The sequence below is a fragment of the Calidris pugnax genome, unplaced genomic scaffold (genome assembly GCF_001431845.1).
Source record: "Calidris pugnax isolate Ruff unplaced genomic scaffold, ASM143184v1 scaffold8, whole genome shotgun sequence".
In the NCBI taxonomy this organism is placed as follows: domain Eukaryota; kingdom Metazoa; phylum Chordata; class Aves; order Charadriiformes; family Scolopacidae; genus Calidris; species Calidris pugnax.
The window spans coordinates 5,387,887-5,399,068 of NW_015090830.1; the positions used below are offsets into that span (position 1 = coordinate 5,387,887).

An 11,182-nucleotide genomic window follows, 5' to 3' on the forward strand; every position below is an offset into this window, starting at 1 on the left:
TTCCATTTGATTACATGATATTAGAATTTTTGCCATGAGACAAAAACAGGGAAGCAAACTTCACAGCATTGATTAGCTATCCTGATAAAGATGAATATTGGCTCATTTTTCATATGATGATTCGTTACCTGGCAAAATTAAGGCTCTACATTATTTCTATTTCAGTTTCCATTAGAATTTATTATTATTCCAGAACTTGTAATGTACATTTCTTTTTCTTTTTTTTTTTTTTTTTTAAAAAAAAGGGATGTCAATGTGCTACAGTTAGAATGGTACTAGAAATTCAAAGGCTGCTAAATTGAGCACCACTGCTTGGAAGGTAATGCCATTTCTGCACACAGGCACAGCCCCAGCACCCTGCAGATCTTAGACTCGAGAGGAACTGCACGACTCTTCCCCTGCCTGTGTCACACTTGTGTCTGACATCTTGCTAGTCCACGTGAGAGAGCTAAAAGAAGAGTTGGCATCTTCCCTCATGTTTTGAAGAACATCCATCAGACTTCTGTTTAAAGGCAAGGGACAACATATCTTTTACTTACTGAGTAAGTACTTACTTTACCTGAACTGAACTACAAACAACAACAAAATAAAGACAGAAAAGGTAGAATACTTCACTTGTGTCAACACTGTTCTATTTTTGGAAGAAGCTTGTTCAGTTTAATTCTCATGAAAGTGGGAAAAATAACAGTAGTGGATTAAAGCCAGAGTTTATGAAAATACATTTAAATATATTTTTTTACTTAAAAATGAGTTTCCTCATCATTCAAAGACCTAAGAGTTAAACTATATTGTATACACCTCAGGTACAAATTGACAAAAGATCTAATAAACCAGACTATATAAAAAGCAAGAGACTTTTTTTTTTCCAGAAAAATGTATTTGTGTTTTAGCTGATCATATAAAAAGCATTAAATTTTAAAAAAATTTGTATATATATTTTCAAGTGTTGATGGTTCCACCATTCATTGTAACTACATTCCAAAGTCCAGTAACATCGGGGCACATATCTGTGTAGCACAGTGAGCATAATCTTTACACTGAGGTCACTCTCATCACTACTTCCCCGGAGCCGTTATCTTCTGATGAATCTTCCTGAGGTCTCATGCGGTTGAACAGATGTAACAATACGTAGCCACACTGGAATCTTGGTGAGGTTAGCTGTGTTGGATGAACTAAACTTCTGTTTCTAAATGCAGTCAGCGGTAACCACAATGTCCTTCCTGCTGAGGCTTCTCCTCGATTGCTCTCTTCTATGTCTGTGGCTTTATCGTAATTTAACACATCCCAGTGTAGATTAACAGCCCTCCAGCGCTTAAACACTCGATAAACAGATGCGCCTTCATGTACTATCAGTCCTGAAATTAAGAAAAAAAAAATTAGGTTGTACAAAATGTCACTGGATACCACTTTGAGAGCAAATACAGATGTAACACATTGAAATGAATCTGGCAATTGCCAGAGCTATTAAATTACTTGTAACTCTGATAATTCAAATAAATGGTACATATGCAATATAACTTGTTATTCATGTGTTTAACATTGAGAGGCAGGACCATGTAGTGGAAATAAAATTGTTCTGAATGAAAGTTCAACATAACCAATACTGCAATAATGTGAGCATGCCCACCTAAATAAAGTATTTAGGTTTAAGTAAACCAATATAAAAGAACCTTACTGGTAGATCTGTAAATTGACTGTTTAAGCAAATGTTATTCTTGTTGATCGTAAGCACTATTTACTGAGATTTGTACTAGTCTAAGTAGATATTTAAGTAAGTTAAATCTTCTGTAATAAGCAAGATGGTCTTAAATTTGTTTAAGACTGTTTTGTAGAATTCAGTACAGATGCAAACTAATTTAACTATTTTCACATTCTTAGTTCAACTTGGGAGCACAGAAGATTTATGAAAACCTGAAACAGATGTAAGTATAATGACTTTCCTGTCTTGCTTCAGTAGAGCAAGAAGAAATTAAATGTTAATATTAACTATGATGAGCATGGCAGGGATGATAGACTGTCTTCTTTCTCTTCAAAACTCAGTAGATAGAAGTAGAGAAACACCTTTTTTGTTGAGACCCAGGAAATCTTTTAAAAGCTACTACAAAGGAAATACAGAGTATCTGGAGTCCTCAACAGACCAATCTGCTTATGAGCTTCCATGTAGTTAATACTTATGCTTACTGTACGCATGCAACCAATTTATTTACTTAAACTCTTCATTTTTTTGTATGTATGTATATATGTATATGTATTTATACACACCCTCTTTATGTGTAAGTATTTCAATTATGGATTTACTGGGGAGACATATGGGGCTTCAGTGTTCTTAATAGGTTTTTCCTCTGTTCCTTAACCAGCCTGGTAACTTAAATGGTTCTGAGAAGTCTCACTTTTTTCCTCTGATTCCCTGCTTTCAGAGGAGAGCAATCTGCCTAGAAAAAGATTTTTATAAATTTTTTGTCCAGTGTTTCCTGCCTGTACATGGGCACATCTGCAATTTTATCTGTGGTGTTACAGGTATAGTCCTCTATTGTATAGATACTGTATATCACCTGTTCCTACACAACAAAAATGTGATTTAAGTGTCTGAGGTCTCTTAGCATGGTTAACTGATACCAGAAAGGAGATGTTCAAAGAAAGATGATAAGAGCAGAAAAGATGATAAAAATATTTGTATGAACAGCAAACGTCAGATTCAAGCGCAATGTTTTGCAGATAGCAATGCCTACTCTAAAACATTTTTTAAAGATCATTACATTGAAAGATGGAGAAACAAGATTGCTTTCAGAAGGACACGATAGCAAAGGCAGCATCTCTGTAAGGATTTCAAGTTGTCTAGAATTCATTGAAGCATCTAATACAGCAAACCTAACACAATATAGACTTAATTAAATGTTAAATACTCTAAGTGTATTTTGTATCAGCATAGCATTTTAGTGAAAAATTTTCTTGATGTGCATTTTCATCTTCTCAGATATATAAAAAGCAACCAGTCTTAAAAATTTAGCAGCCATGTTAATACATAAATGCATCTTCAAGACTGGCTGTATTGTCTTAAAAAGAAAAAATGTATTTGATCACGTACAAAATCTACACACCAAATAATCCACAGTTTTATTGCTATGACAAAGATGGCCCCTTTTATATTCTGTTGGATTTCCTATAGAATGATAATGACATGAGCATAATTTTCCCTGAAATTGTCACTGGATCATAGTATTGCTTGGCCCAGTTTTCCTCAAGACGGAGATAAAGAAAAATTGAGAAAACCTGTTTACCCCAATGTAAAGATTTTTGATACCTGCCCGCACTATATTGGAACCTGAACAGCATAAGGAAGTAGTTGAGAAGAGATCATTTCAGTACATGAAGTACATTTAAACAGTCAAAAGTATCTTCTCAAAATTATCACAGAAAAAGTCATAGGACTTCTTCTTTTAGAGATTCTTTTTTACTTTTTTTGAGCTTTCAGGATTTACTGAAATTATGTTTTCAATGTTTTTGCAACAATGGCAAGGAAGAGAACTTTTCTTTAAAATGGAAGGTGTTATTCATAGATGCTCCAAAAGACCTAACAAACAAAGGATCAAATATTGCAAGGCTTGAAATAAAGTTGTCAGATTTGGAGAAAAGGAGCACTACCGTAATTCCTTCCATAAAAAGCTTTATTTCCCATCTGACAAAACTACAGGTTGAAAAAGACCTATGTAGAAGAGGCAAAAGAATTCTGATAGATCTTTTGTGTGTTTGAACAACAGTTCCAAGACCACAAACAAGGAGAAATCTGGGTAAAGTTTAAAAGCTGGAGATTTTCCAGTTCCAGAGGAGCTTTGATGCTCAACATATAAGTAGTTAGTCACTAAAGTGAAGCTGTAAGAAAATGGCAAAGAATCTCCTTTCACAGCAATGAATGAGGATATGAGAGAGAAAACAAGGATAAATCCATGAATAATACTGACTTGTTCCAAATACCATAATTTCAACAGCACAGAGGCCATAGTTGCAGTCCTAGGGAAAAAAATTCATAGAGGCCATAGTTGCAGTCCTAGGGAAAAAATATTACTCGTTTTTCCAGATGATCCTAGGAGAAAGTGTTAGAATTCTCTACTGTTAGCTGTTCTGATATTCTGTCTAATTAATAGCTACAAGGAACAGAGTTTTGGTGTGACGGATCTGGCAAAATGTACTGAGACTCTAAGAAGACTTTATGTTCTGGATTTATTTCTAAGATGTAGGGACTGTCATGGGAATCAGACAGTAGGATTATAGAGATATCATTACTTTATTTTCTTTTTATTGCCAAGAACTATGTGATTCTTTTATTCTTTCCACAGGATTTCTTACCCTGAGTCACAAGATCACTTGAAATTTTTCATACTGGACATCTTTACAGGTAGGTAACTCATTTTAGTTCGATAGGATTTGTTGATTTTAAGTTCCAAAGTTGTCTTGTTTATCACGCTAATCTTACTCATAATCATTTAGGAACGGTTCTCCCCAAAGCATCACAAAATTTTACCAGGGAATTAAAAAAAAAGACCCTTTTCAGAAACAGACTTTACCACTGGACAAAATGCCATCTCTTAGTACTGTTCTAGGGCCCATAGATATAAAAAAATGTAATAAATTCTTCAAAGCATTAAAGTGAAACATGTCCACTCTAAAATTAGCGGTCTCAATATAAGACTTTCTAAACTACTTAGAATTAGATCTAATGTGAAAAAAATCCTCCTTCTTGAGTAGAAAAGTATTAAGTGCAGCTAGATGTGTTCATTATAAGTAACTTCAGCCTGTACATTTCTAAATCTAAGGAGTTACATGAATGTTGTCAGGCATCAAGTTCCTTGGCAGGGTAGAAAGAGGCTTTCAGAGGGCTATTCACACCTCTCATTGGCTCCTATCTCTTACTCCCTTGCCATAGTGCTAATGGCACCACTCATGCTTCTAGGGCAACCTTACAATTGCTTTTCACACTCTAAAGGAGCTGCAGTGTTTTTTCTGAGATTGCGAGTGAGCTGCTATTATTCGTGAGAGATTTTATTCATGTTAGAACCATTTATAGCTAGTAGTTACGACTATGTTCTGGTGAAAATATATAAGAGTATATGAAAATATATAAGATTATGTTTCCAGTATGAGAAATAATTGCTAGGTCTACAAAGTAGAGTGGCAAAGGTTTGGTGTACCGTCCTTCAGTGGTTAAAGGGATTTATATTATTTATTCCTTTAATATTAGCTCATTAATTTATTTCCATTGGTAATCCCTGCATGGATGGTCTGATCCTAGTACTACCACTGCCATAGCTCTGGGTTTCAGAGGCAATAGTTCTACTTGATTAAAATGTTCAAGGTTTGCCTTAGAAAATCTTCTGTCATCAGCAAGAAGCAAAGGAACAGCTTTATACCCAGCTTAGGGGCAGAAATGTACAAACCAGTGACTCGTACAGTTGAAACTAACACTGATAAGTCAAAATGATCCTATTAGGAAAAAGTCTGGAAAAATTTAGAGAAGAACAGTGGATACCAACAAAATATGTACACCGGAATGACTAGAATTTATTATATTGGTGATCTGTAATCTTTGGGATTTTTTTTTTTTGGGGGGGGGGGGGGGAGAATTCATTCTTGTATATCTCCAAACAAGTTTTATCTATTTTTTGCTTTATCAGTTCTGATGAAGTCATACTGGTCTCCGTGGAAAATAAAAATTCAGCAACTGAAAATAATTCAGGTATTGAAATTTAATGTTGAATCCATGCATGCTAATGAATTTACTACATTACATTACAAAGTACATCTAGAATATTGCCAGCTACTCGTGTTTTTTCTTTTTTAAAATGTCAAAATCCAATTGTGATTCTGAAATGCTTACAGATGTGCCAGGTTTTTGTGTGTATTTTTTAATTGATACATTAGCATGCTTTTGGTTTATCAAGATGGCAGCTCGTAGACTTGCATTATTTTTAAAATGTTTCAGTTAAAACAATTCAAAGTCCACAAAACAAGACCAAGAATTAAAATACAAGTTAAGTGTAATTTAATTGAGAAGAAGGTGGGTGATATGCTACGTATGGTACATAAATCAATCATTGGGAAAACAAATTTAATATGTGCACGTTTTCAAAGATTGCATAATTTTATCAGTACCTTTAGGCAAACTGCTTTGCTTTTTAACAAGTACAGATATTTACACTTCACAAATTACCAAAAATATTCATATTGTTTATGCAAAGCTATAGGGAGGCATAACCAACGGCAGTTGGAGTAAGTCTGGGTCATGCCACCAGTAACTCAGGCACCTGTCTTGAACTATGTGCTTCACGTGAAAACCTAAATGTCTGCATAGATTTTTCACTGAAATAGAGGTGCAGTACTCACTCACTGTAAATCCTGTTGAAAGCTAAGAGAATGCCATGGACGACTAAACACAAATAAGAGAGGAGATACTAGGTAAGAACTGTGACTGGCTGTAAGCATTACAAGCCTTATGATATAACAGATTATATATAATATGCAATGATAAAATCATATGTTAATGCCTTTGGGAAGTGATCAGCATAATGGACAGTGTTAGGGTTTTTTAAATCATTCATGAGTAATAATTACATCCATCTATTAGAGAATTTTACTGAAATGTTTTAAATTAAAACTATCAATCTAAAATCCTTCATTTTATGATGAAAGAAAAAGCTAAAATTGAATAAAGTTGAATTGATTAATGAAGATTTTCCTGGTCTTAAAAGCCTAGAGAATTCAGATTAATATGCAGAATAAGTGGGTTGAATGAATTTGGTCCATCAGGATTCTACAATTACCAAACCTCCTTTATACAGCTTTCTGAATTTCCAGATACAATTTAGTAAACCGTTAAGTCATATCTGCACTGAACTTTGTAATTACAAAACAGGGTCCAAATGTTTAGTCAGTTTTACATAAAGATTTCCATGTATTATTTATAATAGGACTATGAAATATGCATTTATGTAATTACAGACAAGTCAGTTTATGTGGTGCACGTCCACTTCTCTCCAGCATGGTGCCAGTTAGGCTAGAAGCTCCAAGGCCGTGTGAGGTACGTGTCAGTTCAGTAGTTTCCAGTCCAGAGGTGGCTTGAGCCTGGCTGGCTTGAAAGGCAGGCACGTAACTGCATGTACCAATCCATTGAAGGCTCACCTTACAATAGTTTATTTATACAGATAAACACACTGATATTTCTGATCACCCACAGATGTTCTCCATTGATTTTGAGATTCATTTGATTTAGGTGTTTTAACAGTCAAAGAAATGGAAACAGCTTTAAATAACTGGTTATTCAACTGTTGATGCATACCGAAGTGATTTTTTTGTAATTGTAATCTTTGTGAAAAAACAGAATTCTGTATAAATGAAAAGTTAGAATACCTGAAGTACAGTTTGTCTTCAATCAGTGTTTTTTTTAAACAAAAGTAAACACCTCAATATTGAGAGTTAAGCCGGAAAAATTGGTGTTCAGGAATCAGCATGTAAGAGGACATGTAGATGAGCTCTTTTTTTCATTTAGAAGCTTAGCACTTGTCCGGAGTATTAGAGATCTAGACTTTGTTCATTGTTCTGGCTGAGAAGAAAGCCTGAGTTCTAAATATTCCAAAATGGGTTTCCCTTAGAAAAATTACAAAATAAACAGAACTGCTGATCCAGCTGAAATATAAATACTCTTACAGTAATGTGATGGTTTCAATAAATGATGATACAGCTTTATGGTTGGAGCAAAAGCCTTGATACAAGGAATGACTTTTTCTTTGCACCTTAGTGAGAAGAATTCAGCACTGTCCTTCTGAATTCCCATATATGAGATGAGGATAATATCAACATTTATCATTCAAAAATCTCAAAGAAAACATCAGATAGCATTTGACCTGGATTGTCTTGGAATTGCAATTCTAAGAATGCAGTTTAATGTTTACTGCAACTGTTAAATTTTTCTCTGCAAATAATTGTAGCTGTTCTAACAATGAATTCAAGATTGTTTTATCGAATACTAAATGGATTTCTATTTAAAATTTCTGGGTCCAGTATATTTGCAGAAATGTCAAAACTGGCCATAATAGCTTTGCAGTAAATTGCATTTTCTTTTATAAGATTTCCACTAAAGTTGAATGATTTGAGACTTTTAAATAGTATAGTAAGTTATTATAGGTAGCAATATTAGATTGTTTGATAACTGTTTACGGTGTGCAAAGAACTCATGCCTGTCTTCTCTGTTCTTTTCTATTACCTGCACAGTAACCTATATAAGCCTCTGTGATTTAATTTTTGGATATGGAATAGATATGTAGTAGCCCTTGACATCCTCAAGGGCTTCTTCTGCACTTCTTGATGGTAAAATGTAATGCAAAATGGCACTAGTAGAAGACTTGACAGCATGTAATATTACTTATTATTTTAATAACATCCTGTTATTTTCATCAATTTAACTTCCTGAACTTTGCTAGCTGTCCATTTTTCAGGAAATTCAAACTGATTTTGTTCTCACCACTAAGATCTTGGGGAGACATTTTGATGAATCAGAGTAAAATTTCTTTGGTTCTTTTATCTTTGCAGTATTTGTAGCACTGTAAAAAGCAGTATTTGCCAAAGGTACCAGCTGAGAATAAATCTGCAAAGAATTGAGTGATCAGAGTGACCAATTAGAAAAATAAATATAGTCACAGTCTTAAACCACAGTCTCTGCTGTTTAAAGATTTTGAGCTTACCTATGCATACTAGATCCATAAAACCATACATTCCATAGCAGATTTGAAAAAGGATGTCCTTTCTTTGCCATACTGCATAAGGGCTGAAGGCTGACCATAGAAGCCAAGTCACACTTGCTACTAAGAACAGAGATCCTAGGATTACAGCAACCATCTGTACTTTCTCAACCAGTGTTATAGTAATGCTTTGCCACTAAAAGAGAAACAAAGTTGTATAAGATAAAAATGTTATTTTCTGAGATTGTACATTCAACTTCACTTTTTTCCTGAAATCAGAAATTATTTTAATATGTATACATATCTTCATAAATCTTTACTAATATCCTTAATACTGTCATTTTATATAAGTTTTTTACCTATTTCACTTTTAGTTAAAGTGAAAATAATTGTTGCTTCCACAGCCCCTCCAGCGTCACTATCACCACCATCTAGCTGAGAAATTCAGAAGAGTTAATAGTTTTATTTCTGGTTCGAATACATAGGCAAAAAATTATTTAGTCTTAGGAATGGAAATCAGCCTTTCATATTTGTAGGCTAATGAAGAGAATAAAAAAATGTTGGGAAGACAATCTTCAGTATGTTAGTGTGATAGATTGAAAGTGACAACTCTCCTTTCAATCCCACCCCCCTTAAGTCTGAAGCCATTTTCCACTTTTCCTGCTGCTCATCCAAGAAGTTCCAGGCTATCTCCAGACACACCAAGGGAGTTGGGTTAATCAGTGTTAACATTACCAAGAGACACCTGCAGCCTAGTATGGAAGCAACCTGAAGACTCAGGAGGAGCCCTGAATATAGGTACCATGAACATATCGTTTCAATGCACCTCGATTAGATTCACCTTTCCAGGTAAGGCTGTATGTATCCTCTGTATGTGAGGTGATTCAGATTTATGGTGTGACAAGATTTAAAGATAAAAGAGTATGCTTATTGAATTCTGTCAAGATAAGAACAGAAATAAAATATTGTTAAAACGAAGAGTCACAAAAGCAAAACACAACATAAGAAAAAAAGCATTCTAGATTACCCTTCACATATATGGTCTTTCTTGACCATAATTGTCTAAATTAGCCCAGCAGACTCCCCAGTCTAGCCCCATCACCTACTCCAGAGCTAGTATGCAGACTTTGTAGACTGCCTTCTTTCATGTTCCTGACTTTGAACATACCTGCCCTCTTATACAGTTGTAATAGAGAAAAATTGGAGAAAGAGCTACTGAATTAAAGGCACTATTACCTCTTTACTCATCTGGCAATAATTTTTCCTTTTTGCTGTTACTATATGAAAGCTTTCTCTTTTTACCAGCAGCTGGGTACCCAATACTGTATGGTCATAGTATGCTAGAATAATTCAAGTGGCAAGGGGCTGTGGGAAGCCTCCAGTTCAACTTCATGCTCAAAACAGGGTCAGTGATATGATCAGACCAGGTTTTTCAGGGCTTCATTCAGTAATACCTTGAGAACCTCCAAGCATGGAGACTGTCCAGCCTCTCTGGGCAACCTGTGCTGCTTTTGACCATCTTCAGGTTGAAAAATGTTTTTCTTATAGCTAGGATGATTCTCTTTTGTTCCAACTTATGCTCTCTTCCTCCCATCAAGTACCACTGTGAAGAGCCTGAGCGAGCAATGAGGTCCTCTGCCCCTTTCTTCTCTTTCAGTTTTTTCCAGTAACTTTTCTACTATTTCCTGCCTAATTTGCACATCTGGTGCCGCATGCCTTCTCTTGTTGCAGCCTTCTGAACACAATAGTACAAAAAGATAGCTATGTAACAATTTGTAAAATGTCTACCTTGAAATAATATCCTTTTATAATGAACTCACATTTTAAAACTCACACTAGCTATTTCATTGAACTTCAGGGTTTGGAATAGGGCTATTCATAATAAATAATACCTTTTTTATGGTAAAGCAACTATGGATACTCATTTCCTTTGTTAGAATTTTCTTTATAAGGTCAAGGAAGGTCATTAACAAGTGATGCATGGCAGAGCAGTGTGATCTTCTCATGACTCAGCTATTACTTTTATACAGGTTTTAAATGTCAGGACTGAAATTCATAGAACTCTCTTTAGACTCTATAGGGATATGTTCAACAAAATTATTTTTCATTTCTCAGCTGAAGCCACATAGTGCAACTTGGCAGAAAACTGTCAAAAATGCTATTGGTTATGTATCTCTTTCTATCTTCTTTCATTATCAATGTGAGACAGACCTGTAAGGAATTTGTTTGGAACGCCTGAAATCAAAGTAAATTTACATGAAGTAAAGCTTTAACTGTCACAAAATATTAAACTGTCAAATTCATGGAAGAAACTGGCAATAAATTGAAAAAACTGTTATATCACTGAAATAAAGAGCAGATCTTTCACAATACAATTTCAGCAATGCAGAAGTTCCTAAACTCACTTCAGCTTATTTTGATTTTCTTTCTTTCTTTTTTTTTTTTTTTTTTTA

General features: G+C 34.6%; 1 protein-coding gene across 1 annotated transcript in view; it reads right to left on the minus strand.

Annotated features, from left to right (window-relative positions):
• Positions 1-707: 707 nt before the first annotated feature.
• MARCH11 (membrane associated ring-CH-type finger 11) overlaps positions 708-11,182 on the minus strand; it is a 32,696-nt gene continuing 22,221 nt past the window's right edge. Inside the window, exons 3-4 of the mRNA XM_014940767.1 lie at positions 8,733-8,925; positions 708-1,355 (exon numbers count right to left, since the gene is read on the minus strand). Of these exons, the coding sequence (XP_014796253.1) occupies positions 1,033-1,355; positions 8,733-8,925 (516 nt within the window). The 3' untranslated portion in view covers positions 708-1,032. The remainder of the gene's footprint in view (positions 1,356-8,732; positions 8,926-11,182) is intronic.